Source organism: Eleutherodactylus coqui, chromosome 1 (assembly GCF_035609145.1).
Source record: "Eleutherodactylus coqui strain aEleCoq1 chromosome 1, aEleCoq1.hap1, whole genome shotgun sequence".
Lineage (NCBI taxonomy): Eukaryota > Metazoa > Chordata > Amphibia > Anura > Eleutherodactylidae > Eleutherodactylus > Eleutherodactylus coqui.
Window position 1 is genome coordinate 184,750,582 of NC_089837.1, and position 15,298 is coordinate 184,765,879.

General features: G+C 45.4%; 1 protein-coding gene across 1 annotated transcript in view; it reads left to right on the forward strand.

Annotated features, from left to right (window-relative positions):
- Positions 1-15,298, forward strand: part of DDX43 (DEAD-box helicase 43) — a 66,390-nt gene that overhangs the window by 35,609 nt on the left and 15,483 nt on the right. Inside the window, exons 11-13 of the mRNA XM_066590488.1 lie at positions 4,566-4,653; positions 5,892-6,019; positions 8,279-8,388. Of these exons, the coding sequence (XP_066446585.1) occupies positions 4,566-4,653; positions 5,892-6,019; positions 8,279-8,388 (326 nt within the window). The remainder of the gene's footprint in view (positions 1-4,565; positions 4,654-5,891; positions 6,020-8,278; positions 8,389-15,298) is intronic.

Sequence of the window (15,298 nt, forward strand, 5' to 3'; positions counted from 1 at the left end):
CCCATAAAAGTTCAGATCCATGAGGAGAACTGAAACTACTCAACTCCAGCCTCTGCAATATCCTGCAGCTTTCTGGTCCTGGAAGGACCTGCTGCCTGCTTTTAAAAAAGCGCCAAAGGGTCGGGCGCATGCGCAGAAGACCAGGTAGCCCGGAAAATGTTTAATCTCCCTGATCCCGGCTAGCAAGGATAGCCAAATGCAGGAAGATGTCCCTGGGGTCCATGGTATGCAGTCCCTGGTCACATTGGATAATGGCAATCATGTAAAGTTTAAAATTTTAAAAGTTAGTGGAGATGTAATTACATACTTAAGGCCCCAGATTTGTCTCCTGATGGGACCTTTTCCCCAGCTTCTGCGCATGTGCCCTTAGGCAAAGTGGCAGACACATGTGCAAAAGCTGAGAATTGCCCGGCAAATTTAAAATCTCCCTGCTCCTGGCTACCAAAGGTAGCAGAGAGCCTGGAGGTTTCGTAGGGGTCTTGCAGTATGTGGTCCTTGGTTACGTGATTGCCGTTATCCAATGGATAATGGCGATCATGTAAAAGTAAAAAAAAATAAAAATTTGTCTCACATCCACTTACGGATCAAATTTGTGAAGGGAGGTGAAATTACCGTATATACTCGAGTATTAGCCGACCCAAGTATAAGCAGAGTCAATAAGTTTTAACACATAAAACTGTTCAACTTATTGACTCGAGTGTAAGCCGAGCTAGACTTGCGTATATACTAGGTAAAAAAAAAGTGCAATACTCAACTCCCAGCCGGCGTCTGTGTCCCCGGTGCGATGGTCTCTGGCAGTGCAGCAAGCTGCTTCAGACTTCTCTCCGCTCTGATCTCTCTGCTCGGTTTTCAATTCCCCCGTCGTCAGCGCTGTGTAAATAAGCTCTGTTATTGGATCAAGCACCTGCCAATCAAAGCCGGCGCTCGATAAACCAATCACAGCCATTCTGTGAATGATTGAGCGCCGGCTGTGATTGGCTGGTGCTCGATCCAATCACAGCGCTTTCCTACACAGCGCTGACAGTGGGGGAATTTAAAGCTGAGCAGGAAGATGACAGCGGGAAGAATTCTCAAGCAGCTTGCCACTCCGCCGGGGAGACTATCATGCCGGGGATACAGACGCAGGCTGGAAGGTGAGTATTGCAGGGTTTTTGTTTTTTCTTTTTTTTTTTTACCTCACTCGAGCCGAGTGGGGCTTTTTCAGCATAAAAAAATGTTCTAAAAAAACTAGGCTTATACTCTAGTATATATGGTACTTACCTTAGACCCCTGGATTTGTCCCCCGACAGGATCTTTATCGGCAAACCTTTTCCTGCTTCTGTGCATGTGCCCGTCAGCAAACCTCCTGGCTACTTAAGGTAGCAGTGATCGATAGCAGCGATGACCTGTCCCTAGTCATGTGATCGCCATTATTAAAGTGCTAATGACCGTGCATGTTCATGTGCATGTGTGCGCGCGTGCTTCTCATGCTCAACCCCTGATCACATGATGGTGACGTCATCGCAGGTCCTAAAGCATAAAATGTGCAGAGTCTGACAGGGCCTGTGATGTCAGTCATGTGATCAGTCACCTGGGCTTTGGCCTCCGCCCCTGATCACAGGACGCAGACGTCATCATTGGTGCTTCACTTTAGTAAAAAGCCCGACGGCCGCCGTCTAACGAGACCTGTGATGTCAGTCATGTGATCAGTCACCTTTGTGGGAAGATTTGGAGGTCACATGATGGTGACTTAATCACAGGTCCTAAACCAGCACAGGCTGACTAAATGTATGTAGTACAGTTGTGTGTGCCTGTGACATGTGCATGTCAATGTATCAGAACTGTTTGTGTCTGTTAGGAAATGAATAGTACCAGTGTTCACAATTACTAAATAATTTCCTAGTTAGTATTCCAATGGATAATGGCGATCACGTAAAAGTTTTTTTTTTTTGTTTTTTTTGTTTTTTTTAATTGAAGTTTCATCTCCCCTGAAGATGGAACAGAACCAGAAGCCTCTACATTTTGAACCCCCAACGCGATCATCCTCCACTGACCCTCCTCAGCTTCTGCACATGCGCCTGTCAGCAAAAGTATGGACACGTGCAAAAGCCGGCAGGGCCCATTAAATTTAAAATCTCCTTGCTCCTAGCTACCAAAGGTAGCTGAGGGCCTGGAGTAGTGACCGGAGGCCTCGTTGAACTGTCCCCGGTCACGTGATCGCTATTATCAAATGGTCTAAAAAGGTAGCAATCTACCTGAGTCCGGCCTCACACGACTAGATAGGACTTGCGGATTCCGCCTGTGTTTTGATCCGCGGTAATATCAATCAAATGCATTGTATTACACAATTCCTTTCACATTAGCAGGTTGGAATTGTGTAATCCACTCACAGAAAACAAAACGCAGCAAGCTCTATTTTACCACTGATATCCGTGACTGAGACCATTGTGTCTTCACTGAGTGACAGCACGAGAAATACAATTAATCAAAAAAGGTGTACTGCGCATGACCGCCTGTGTGAGTACGCAGTTATGTGCAGTATATTATGCAGTCGTATGCAGGGTCACGGCTGGGCTCACAGCTGGCATCTGCTGCGGGCCTCCGCAAGCGGATTCTACATACGGCCGTGTGAGCCCGGCACTATTCAGATTGCTACCTCTAATGCCTACATAAGTCCCAGGGTCCACTCTCCTTCCTGCGGTTCCAGGAGCAGCATGTTGAACGTTTTTTCTGGGTGAGATCACCGCACCTCAGCAAGCTTACTAAAGCTCACAGAGTGCCACTGTTTACACCCCATCCCTGCCACTAAGGTCAAGAAATACACCCCAGAAAGTGTCAGGTTTGCAGCTAGCATGGGAGGAGGAGGGATCCCCTTTTTTATTGCCCTATGTGACAATCGCAACCAGGCCTCCGTAATTACCCCTCTTTTGAGACATACCACCCATTTTTACATTATTACTTTTATGTAAGATTTGGGGAATGCCAAAAAGGTGGGGGGGGGGGATTATTTTTAGGTAGTCAATTTCTTTTCTGCACAAGTGAGCAATGGGGCCTGGAATTTATTCAGTTGTGCCCTGAAATCCAATGGGTGTTCCCTCCATTGTCGGCCTAGCCATGTGTCCTGTAAGTAAATTGGGGCTACAATGGGGTATGGCTGAACATGGAAGAACTAGTGCTATGTAACTTAATGTGCATCTCCCAAGTTTTTCCTGCTTGAAACAAAGGAAACCGTCATGAAAGTGACATGAAAAAAAATTACATTTTATCTTTCACATGCTTTATAATAATTTTTGCAAAACACTGTGGTCACAATGCTCAGTACACACCTAGATAAATGGTCTAAGGGGTCTAGATTTCAAAATGGGGTAATTTTTTGGTGAGCGTTCTATCGTTTTGGCAGCTTGATGGCTCTACACGTGAGCAATGGAGCCTGCAGTTTATTCAGTTGTGCCCTGGAGCTCCCTCCATTACAGGCCTAGCCATGTGTCCAGTAAGCAGATTGGGGCTACAATGGGTAGATCTCAGGACAAACAGGGGGATCTATTTTTTAAGGTGCAAGTCTTCATGCATATGTGTGCTGTACAAGAAAACATTGTATTTGAATTAATCTAAGCAAAGCAGAAAAAAAAAAAAAATTATGATTTTCATTTTAAAAATACGCCGTACACCCCTAGATGAATTTGTTACAGGTCTAGTTTTCAAAATTGGGTCATTTTAGGAAGTTTATGATCATTTTGGTAGCTCAAGGGTTCTACAAGTGAGCTATGGGGCCTGAAACACCTTCCTGCAAAATTTCTGCACTGAAAGCTACCGGCTGCTCCTTTCGGTTTGGGCCCCCTTATGCATACACCGATAAGATTAGGGCCACAGTGGGTATGTTTCTGAACACAGGACAAACAGGCATATCCATTTTGAGGGGAAAATCCTCATTTTCATATGTCTTTAAAATGACATATTTGCAAAAATAAATTTTTACATTTTTTTTTCTCATCTAAATTGCATTAACTCTTGAAAAAAAACCTATGGAGTCAAAATACTCCTGACAACCCTCAGTTACTATATTAAGGGATCTTATTCTGACACCTGAGGAGCCTTTGCCATCTTGGCTTGGTGCAGGAAAACATGTTCCTCAAAATTATAATCGCTGTTAAATTTGTACATCTCCTAAATGTTAGTCTTTCAAATGTGCTTCCAGAATAAAGGAAACAGATGAAAATGTATATCTTATCAAAAATGTGTACAATATGTTTGCACATATTTGAGATACTGCAGTTGAAAATGTGAAAAAAATGACAATGGTTTTCATAATTTTCCCAATTTTGGTGCTTAAATAGACCAATTTAATAGATATGCACAAATTCTACCACCTAAATGAAGTCCAATATGTGGGGAAAAAAACGTCAAAATCACTTGGATATGCAAAACCTTTACAAAGTTATTCTACGTCAAAGTGACACATGTCAGGTTTCCAAAATTTGGCTCCACCACTAAGGGATCAGCGGACTTTGGCAACAAAAACTTCAATTGGAGCCTACAAAGGTGGTGATAACAAGCTCTAAGCATGATTTTGTGTTCTTCCTTTGCAGTGCCACCTGGCCGGAAGGAGTTCGTCGTTTGTCCAAATCTTACTTGAAGGACCCAATGATGGTGTATGTTGGAACTCTGGATTTAGCTGTAAGTTTTTGTTTTGGGGGGTAAGGAGCAGTAAATCATTGTTTTCTAATGTAGGATTGTGTTAAAAAATGCTGCCTTTTGGACTCCTTCACTTACGTATGAGGTAGCAGACAACATGGAGCTGTCATGCCCCCCCACCCCCACCCCCACCCTTCGATTGGATCCATGGTGACAGCTGAAAATACTCACCCCCGACCTCCGTGATGTCTGCCTGCCAAAGATAGCCGAGTGCAGAGATGTGACTTGGGAATTCTGTATGTGGTTCCCGGTCACATGATCACTGTTATCCATGTAAAAAAAAAAAAAGTAAAATAAAGTCCGTTTCATCTTCCCTTACGGATTGTAACGAAGCTCCCCGGATTTGTCCCACAATGGGATCTTTTCCACGGACCTTATCCTAGCTTCTGCAATTGCGCCCATCAGCAAAATGGCGGGCGCATGCGCAAAAGTCAAGCATTGCCCAGGAATTTCAAAATCTGTGTTCTTGGCTTTTAAGAGTAGCAGTGAGCGGTTCCTGGTCACGTGATCACTGTTATCCAATGGATAGATCCAAAGTTTCATCTCACCTCACCTATGCAATCTGTGAGAGGAGATTAAACGTTTTACCGGAGGCCTCTATATTTGAACCCTGAGTCATTCCTCCTCCATTGACCTTCCCTGGCTTCAGCACATGCGACCGACGGCAAAATGCCAGACACATTCACAGTAGCCAGGAAGGGTCCAGGAAATTTAAAATCTTCTTACGCCAGGCTAGCAAAAGTAGCTGAGGGCCTGGAACAGTGACCAGTGGTCTCGTTGAGTGGTCCCCGGTCCCATGTTAAAAAGGTAGCCATCTACCATTAGGCCGGTCTCACACGACCAGATAGGAATTACGGATTCTACATGCGTCTGATCTGCGGTAATACGCGAATCAATCAAATGCACTGGATTACAGAATTCCACTCACAGCAAGTTGTAATTATGTAATTTACTCACAGAAAACAGGACGCAGCAGGTTCTATTTTACATTTATTTGGTGCAAGTTGAGCTACAATTCTACTAGATTTAGCTTTATTAAACCCATTAATAAAAGACAGGAAAAAACGTCCTGCCAGTGGGTTATGTTCCAGTGAAGAAATATAGTAATGAGTATAATTCTTTCACTTCTATGTATGTGGGATGTATAATTTTGGTTTGTTTTTTTTATTTCTTCTTTCTTCGTAGTGTAAGGTTTATTAATGTCTTTTTTTAATTTCTAGGCTGTTAATACAGTGGATCAGAAAGTCCTAATTGTTGAAGAAGAAGAAAAGAGAGAGGTCACTCGACGTTTCATTGATTCCCTAAAACCTGAAGATAAAGTCATCATATTTGTGGGAAAGAAGCTAATGTATGCGTGCTGCACTAAATCCATGCTAGTACAAATGTTGGAGGCCACAGTGCATGTGCCTTGCTGCCATGGGAAATGCTAATTTTCTAAATCATATGTATGCACAAGTAACATTCTTGATTTGGCCTTGTTACCAAACACAATGTATACAGCCACGTGCCTCTGGTCTAAGGGGGTTGTGTGCTTTCTTCTGTATTTCACAATGGTCTGTGTTAAAAAAAAAAAAAAAGCTGCATGCCCTAGTCTCATCTATTTTTGAAGGTCCTTTCACACAAGTATAATTTTTCAAATGGTTGTAAGATTGAAAGATTTAAGGTGCATTTACACACACAGATAATCGCTCTAAATTCATCAGAAACTGACAGTTGTGAGCGATCATTTTGCATATTGTACTAATGGGCTAATGAGCCCTTTAGTACCTCACTGCATGTATAGAGAGAACAGCGGGTGGTCTGTTCTTTAAATACATCACTATTCTCCAGCGGGACAGCTGCTGTTAACTGTTAAAAGAATGTTATCAGCGCTGCACGCGGAGAACAGAGCATGCGGTCCCTCTTTTCTTATTGTCCTGAGGGACGAGGATTTCATGCAGACCAGAAGTTAGCGATGGACATAAAGTGCACGATGGGCACACATTTACACACAACTATTATCGCTCAAAAGATGGCTTTTGGGTGATAATAGTTGCGTGCAAAATGGCCTCTAGCGATGTATTTGCATTAAGTATTAATGGATTTAATGGCCATTAACACTTTAATCATAATTTGCAAGTAAAAAAACCTTTTAATCATAATTTTTTTTCCTTCAGGAGTTTTATTACTGAGCCAAGCATGTGTTAAGGCCCTTTTAGATGGGACAAATGTTGGGCAAATGATGCCTGACACTCGTCCCCGCACATACTTACTCTCGTGCTGCTGCATGGGAGCTAGTATCGTTAGCTCTTAGCGGGGAGGCGGAATGAGGTTTCTCTCCAAGCGCTCCCCCACCCCACTCCATTGACTTAACATAGCGGCCGGTCAATACTGAACGGCCGCAATTTATACTGTACGATGAGCGATCAGCAGATCGCTGATCGCTTAGTGTAAATAGCAGCTGTTCAGTACTGAACGGCTGCTATGTTATGCCAATTGAGAGGGGTGGGGGAGCGAGAGGAGAGAAATCTCCTGCAGCCTCCCTATCTCTCTGCTGGCTGCTCTGTCATTCCATTGTTCTCCTGGGAGAATACAGTGTATTTGTTATATATGCAAAGCAAAACACAAGGAGTACACTGTGTATCCTGCAGTCTTTTGAAAGATGAGCGAAATGCATTCAAATGGAATGTATTTGCTCAGTCTGTCAGCTGCTGAACGATGGATTTTATGCAGAGCTAAAATCCATCTTTCAAACGAAAAATGCATGATGCCCCCGTTTACGTGTAATTATTGTTCATTTTCGGACATTTGGACACATTTTGAGCGATAATCGTTGAGCGGAAAAAGGGCCCTAAGACGTGTTCAGTCCAAGTAGGTTTTTTACACTCTACAATGACTAAGAATCATCCTTTTTGCTCTGTTTTGCATATCTGAAAAGATCTCGCTAACCATTTTACAGATCAGAGATGCGTGATGAATCGTGATATCTACAGGATACCCATTAAGTGGACATAAACCTAAATGCCAGTCAAAGGTCTTAAAAAGGATAGTTAGGGCCCCTGTCCACAGGAGTTGCGGTATCCTGCGGCGAATCTCCGCTGCAGGAGTCGGCAGACGGATCTCCGCAGGCCAGCCTATCTGACAGGCTGACCGTGGAGAAGCGCGGCAATTTGCAGCATGCTGCAAATTGCCAGCTGCGAGCGGAGAATCACAATGATTCTGCGCTCGTGGACACTGGGCCGGCGCTTTCAATAGCAACGCTATGGAAAGCTTAAGACGGTGTGATTCACCAGCACCTTTATAACTACCTCTTTTCAACATGCAAATTATGGCCAGCAGAACACGTTTTTGTTTTTTGGCTTTTATTGTGTTTTTTTTTTTTGTTTGTTTTTTTGAAGGGAGGAAAGAAGAATAATTGTATTGGCTCATAAGGCTTTAACTTTTTTCTTATAAGAACTCTATCTTTATGGTCATCATAGAGGGCTCTTATTTATAGAGATCATATTTGTAGACGTCAGTTTTCCTTTTCCCTTTTTATATTTTGTTTAGTGTTTTATGAATTGCTGTTTTTTGATATTCTGTTTATAAATATTCTTTATAAATGCTTTTTTTTAAAATTCTATTTCAGTGCTGATGATTTAGCAAGTGATTTCAGTCTTCAGGGAATCCCTGTTCAGGCTTTACATGGTAATAGAGAACAATGTGATCGAGAACAAGCACTGGAGGATTTTAAGACCGGTGAGATACATTATATCCAATTTACTGATTGCACATAAAGTATCATAAGCAAAATACATCCTGAAACTCTCATTCTGTAAATCTTGACACAATGTGTGGTTTTTTTCTCATCCGTAAAAATGGGAGACACAGCAAGATCTTGGGGTATAGTTGTTACCACGGGGAGGTGACACTAAGCAAAGAGAGAGTTTGCCCCTCCTATCAGCTATACCCCTCCTTCAGACACTGAATCAAATCGTCTTTTCCTGCAGACACTAAGCTAAAAACCATCAGATTGTGAGAGTACAGGGAGGCACATCTCCCACGTGGAGGGCAAACAGTACGGTGTATCTGCTGTGCTGTTGCGCCCAACCCACAGAAGGAAAAAAGTGGCACGATCATGTCTTTGTACACTCGATCGTAGCCCACCAGCCATAGGGTTCCCCACTCTGGAGCAACTCCCATCCTCCGTGACGGCAAGTACAGTGGGAAGTTCACTGGTGAAGAGGGAGCTGTACCAAAGAAGCTCAACCTGCGGTAGAGAAAAGGCGGCTCTGCAGATCTTCCCTGTAGCTTCTCCAAGAGAGGTGAGTATTACTCAACCGAGAGGGGTAAGTGTTAGGTCCTGTTTTTTTGGACCTACTAGGCCCTTGCCGCGGTCCGCGGTGGTGTGCTGCTCCAGATGTCGGGAGCCCCACAGGCTCGGCAGCATTGCTAACTCCGGCTGGCCCGGCTGAAAAATTTAGCTTCCAGTTTTCTTGGGCCTCCTGGACCGCACCCACAAAAGACGCTGGCGCGGGAACTGTGAGGAGGCCCTTTCAAATGAGGGGCAGGCCTGGCCTGTAATTTCCTCCCTGTGGTGCTCCCATTTGCCTCCTCTTCCTGCTGCTGTCGCTACTCTGCTTCACAGAAGCTTACTGATGCTGCACAGGAGAAGCACCTGCATCACTAGGGATCCCGAAGCTCCAGTTGTGATCCATCTGCGGCCCCAGACCAGGTAAGCTCTGCCTCTGGCAAACTTCCCCTGCGATATACCTCACCTGCAGTAGCCCTTGCAGCGTTTCACCCAGTGATGTTTTAACCGCTTATTTGGCACCATGTCCAACCCCAGACAGGAAGGTCTGGACAGATTACAGCCAGAGCAATGGTTTATGCTTGTGCTCTCTTAGACTGGCCTCACCTGACCAGATTTGAATTGTGGGCTCTGTCCGCCCGGGTGGTACACGGTAGCTCGCTGGCAATCGCATTGTTTACGCAGTTTTGCAGTGTTGAAATTGCATAATTCGCGAGCGGGGCTGTATGTTCCATCCTACCGCATATTTACGCAACGTAGAGCCCCATTGTTCTCTATGGTAGCGAATATACCTGCTGTAAGGAGAATTTGTGTTTACCAAGGAGAAGGTAATCTGATCTTGTGTAGGAAGCACAGGGCCCTCAGGAGAAATAGAAATCACACCAGCCTTGTTGCGGTATTAAATGATTTCTAGTTTATTCTAAGGTGCATGTGGTGTATATACCATAAATGACATCACAGGAAAAGTATATACCTCCAAGATTAATAATACATGATGGGCTACAACGAAAATGATTAACGCCTTAGTGACGGAGCTTTTTTGCTTTTTTTCATTTTCGTTTTTTCCTCCTTCCTTTTAAAAAATCGTAACTCCTTTATTTATCCATCGACGTCGCTGCATGAGGGCTTGTTTTTTTGCAGGACGAGTTGTATTTTTCAACGGTGCTATTTAATGTACCTTATAATGTACAGAAAAACTTTTTAAAAATTTTAAGTGGAGAGAAATGGGAAAAAAACGACATTCCACTATCTTTCGTTGAATTCTGTTTCTACGGCACACAAACTGCAACAAAAATGACCCGATAACTTTATTCTATGGGTCAGAACGATTACTACGATACCAAACTTGTATAGTTTTTTGTTGTTTTTTTTTTTCTGTACTACTTGTATTTTTTTTAAAGATATTTAATTTTTTTAAATTATTTTCCGTGTCCATTTTCTGCGCACATTAACTTTTTTTATTTTTCCGTCGACATAGTTGAGTGGGGGCTCATTTTGTGCGGTACATCCTGTCATTTCCGTTGGTACCATTTTTGCAAACAATTGACTTTTTGATCGCTTTTTATTACGTTTTTTTTCTTGGAGATAGGGTGACCCTGAACATCGGGGGATTTAAATGCCGCTGTCAGAATTGACCGCGGCATTTAAAGGGTTAATAGCTTCGTTCGCTGGTATGGCCGATTGCGGCTATTGTCCGCGGGTGTCAGCTGTAATAAACAGCTGATGCCCCCACTGTATGGAGGGAGATAGCGGCGCTATCTCCCTCCATACACGTACTGTAACGGCAGGACGTAAAAACACTATTGGGCCGTCACTAAGGGGTTAACATATGTGTAACTATAATATTCAAAGAAACCGTTATGATTTCAGTGAGAAGGTATGCAAGGGAGGCGGTCTGAGACTGTCTTGTCTTCTGTCTGTCTTTATCTCGCACCATTCACTTGAATATAAAAAGGTTTCACTGATACATTGATCTACCATTTTCTTAACACCCGTAGCCCATATGCAATTAAATTGCATATGGGCTGTGGATATACGCGTCATCTCTAAGTGACTGTACGTGATATACAAACACAAAAACGTGTGTACTGCGCATGACTGCCTGCGCGAGTCCGCGGTCATATGCAGTACAATTTTGCCGCTATAAGCTTCCGTATGCGGGGTTATAGCGGAGATCACAGCTGTAAACTGTTTCCAGGTTCACTTTTCAAACGCTTTTTGAATATTGGCACCACATTGGCTATGCTCCAATCCAGTGAAACAGACCCCGTAACCATAGTGTTCTTAAATGTAAGAAACTGGCACACTGCTTAATTCCCTTAGAACCCGGGGGTGTATGCCATCGGGACACGGCGATTTGTCTATTTGAATCTTTTTAAGGGTGGCTCTGCACTTCTTCCTGGGTTAGGCTGGTGACATTTAGGCTGCCTGCCACGGGTGGGTTTGAATTGCGTTCCCCGCAGCGATAATCCGGCCGCGGGGAACGCAGTGAAAGCTCTCCATAGCGTTGCTATGAAGAGCGCTTCATCCCTGTCCACGAGCGGAGAATCATTGCGATTCTCCGCTCGTGGGCGGCAATTCACAGCTTGCTGCGAATTTACCGCGATTCTCTGCGGTCAGCCTATCTGTCAGATAGGCTGACCGCGGAGATCCGCCTGTCGGCTCCTGCTCTCGGGTGGCAATATCCTCTGCGGTCAGCCTATCTGTCAGATAGGCCGCTGCGGGATACTGCAAAGCCTGTTGACAGGCAGCCTTAGTGTGGAGAGTTTACTTGATCACTCTGCATTATCTGATATTTAATTTTCCTCTGTGAATACACTGGAGAAAAAGCTATTTAATAGATTTGCTTTCTCCTAATTTCCCCCTTTTAATAAATGTAGGAAAAATTTTGAAAGGCCAACACTTCCAGTATTAATCTTTTTACTATTATAGCAACCCGGGGATCATTCGCTCACATCTTGGGTAGACACCAATGGGTTAAACTCCAAATTCCTGTTTATTTTCACCTTCACAGCAATATCAGCTTGCTTCAGCACAGCACTTCATCAAATAAGCTTAAATGTCCTTTTACTTCAGGGTTTCATAAACAGTCCAACTATGGTCCTCACCCACCCTCCAGGGCAGCTTCATCCAGTTGTCTTCAGCTCAGGACTCACTCTACTTTCCTCAGGAAGGTTTCACCTAACTTTCCTGAGGCACACAGACTGCCTGTCTGTTGCCCCCTACAGGCCATCCTCTGTAATGCACCTCTACACTATTTATATAATTGAAAAACAGTTAGGCCTCCTTCCCACGAATGGATTTACGCCGCGTAATTCGCGGCGAAAATCTGCGTTGCCCGCTATTAGGTTCTATTGAACCTAATAGCTCAGTGCTCACAGTGCGGAATTCCACCGCAGAATTCCGCACCGTGAAATCTCCCGTCCTCACCCGCGGCATGCTCTATTTGCCGCGGGTGTACACGCTGACGGCTTCCATTGCAGTCAATGGAAGCCGTCTGTTCACGCTATCCCGCCTACCGCCGCCACGTCCTATGACGGCGTCTTCACGCTATCTTCCGCTGGTAAGTATGGGGTCTCTGGGGGGCGCCGTGACGGGCTTCGCCGCGGAATATTCCGCGGCGGAGCCCGTCACGCTTGTGTGAAGCCGGCCTTAGGCCTCATGTCCACGGGGAAAATAAGATCCGCTGCAGATTCTCAATGGAGAATCTGCAGCGGGTCCCTCCTGCCCCGCGGACATGAGCGCCGAAAATAGCAATTTAAAAGCATTTACCTATCCGGCGCGGGCGGGGAAGGTCAGCTGTTCCTCACGGCCGGATCTTCATTTTCGGCCGGCGGATGAATTCCTGACGCCGGCAGCGCGTCGCCGGCACGTCGTCGACGTGCCGCGCGCATGCGCCGGGCACATCCGCCGAGCCGAAGCAAGGAAGATGCGGCCGTGAGGAAGAGGAGACCTTCCCGGTCCGCTACGGATGGTAAATACTTTAAATTCCTATTTTAGGTCTCCCGCGGATCCGGACGGCTTCCATAGGCTTCAATAGAAGCCCGCGGGAGCCGTCCCCGCGGGAGACCCGCACGAAAATGGAGCATGGTCCAGATTTTTCCATGCTCCATTTTTTTTTAAATCCCTTTTATTGACGATCCGCGGGTATTTATCTACCCGCGGGTGGTCAATGCATCCCTATGGGGTGCGGATCCGCATGCGGGAGATCCGCTGCGGATCTTAAATCATATTTTGCCCGTGGACATGAGCCCTTAGGGTTAGTTTTATGCTCTTAACTGCTTTTATCTGCTTTTTACATAATGTATTTTTTCCTTTTTATAGGTTTTTTTAGTGCTTCTTCGCTGCCTTCTTGTTTTAGTAGTTTTAAATGCTTTCTTTTAGGGAGAGTGTATATAACGGTCTGAAAAGAGACTTCACCAGAGACTCGCCATGGGACGAGGTGGTATAAAAATTACACCTCCTGAAACTGGCCAACTGCAGCCTCCCCTTAAGGTTGGGGGAGAGGTGAGGGGGCTTCCTAGTGCGCTAGTGGGCCCAAAATCGCAGCAGCGTGCGCCGCCTGCAGGACTCAGAGTCCTATCACTCCCCTACATACCTGAGGCAGCAGACATCCCCCGTAGTTACCCCACGGCCTTCTGCATCCTGAGGTGAGCAGGTGCCCTGTGCCTAGCCTGGGTCTTTGGTCTAGGGAGGCCCTCCTTTCAGCAGGTAGCAGCCGTCTTAAGTGAGGGCATAGAGTAGCTGGCTCTCCCTGCAGCTGCAGAGGAGAACAAAAATAACAAGTAGAGGAGGGGGAGAGAAAATGAGACCCATCCATCTAGTTACAGAAAGAAAGGTGCAGGCCATCCATGCAGCAGCAGAAAAGGGTAGGCTGTCCATCCAGCTGCAGAAAGAAAGGTGCAGGCCATCCATCCAGTGGCAGAAATAGGTAAGCTGTCCACACATCTATCCAACCAGCTGCTGAAGGAGACAGTCCACCCACCCAGCTGCAGAAAGACAGGTACAGGCCACCCATACTGCTGAAAAGGGATGGCCCATTCACCCATCCATCCACTCAGCAGTAGAGAGGTGCGGGACAACCATCCAGCCAGCTGCAGGAAGGAGAGCGAGCAACCTGTGACTTTTAAAAGCAGCTTTCTGGAGAGGAACGCCTAGCCCACCAAGGCAGCAGCCATCAGCCTCTGGGGCCCCTGACCCTCGGAAAGGGGGAAAGCGCAGCAAAAGCACCCTGACAAACGCTACTGCAGCGAAAACTTCTACAATCAAGATAAGAAGCACATAAAAGCTGATCAGAATTTAACCTGGAAGCTGAGTAAGATTATAAAGAGACCGAGATAGCTTGTCAAGCGCACTGCCTCCCTTTATGTGCCTCCCCCAAAATACCCGAGAAACGCGCGCCAAGGCTAAACAGACCACAAAACAGCCTATCTGAGCTTTCCGGATCTGGTGCTAACATGATAAGCATCTAAATGAACCCCATCTACTTCCCCCGGCTTCAGATAAGCAGCAACATCAACGCAAGTCACCTCTGCTCGCTAAGATAGATTCTAAACCGCAGCAGGGAAAGCAGAGATCCAACGAGAACCCTTCTAACCCCTGAACCATTAGGAGACGGCCACAGTAGTAGCCTGACTGCAGCTAAGGAAGACCTCTAAAGGAAGAAGGTCACAGCAACACCAACCGCACAGACAATACCGCTAGCCCACAGAGTTAACAACTGAAACAGAATACCGAAGCACAAGCAAATAGTTTCACACCCCCCAATCCTCACCTGCCCACTCCACGCCTTTCCTCACCCCCACACCCAAACCAGAAAATCTTTAAAACAGAACAGGGGCAGTACAGTAACAACCTACATAACCAACAAAACCCACAACATGTATATCATGTTGTGGAACGTTAAGGGCCTGGGCTCTCTCCACAAGAGGAACATGGTGCTGCGCCATCTCCAAAAATTCCGACCTGCCCTAGTTTTGTTACAAGAGACTTACCTGTTAGAGAGAATTCTATTGCCTGAAAAAAATCATAGGTGGGCACAATAGTCAGACCATTAGCTGTGAAAGGGAAAGCAGGGGTCATTGTAATTAACAAATCCTTCCAGGGCACCCAGATTACAGACAAGGAGGGCAGATGGTCACACGTGCTGCTAGAGGAGGGGGGATCCAAGTACAGCATATACAACATTTACGCCCGAAATGGAGAAAACAAACGTTTCTTCAAACGAATAGAACTACTCCACAATAATCCTGTGGTCTGCGGAGACATGAACACAGTCATGAATGCACTAGAAGACTGAAGGGGAACATCACAACTAGTATGCAACAGAGACAGAATTCTGAAACCCCTTACACAAAC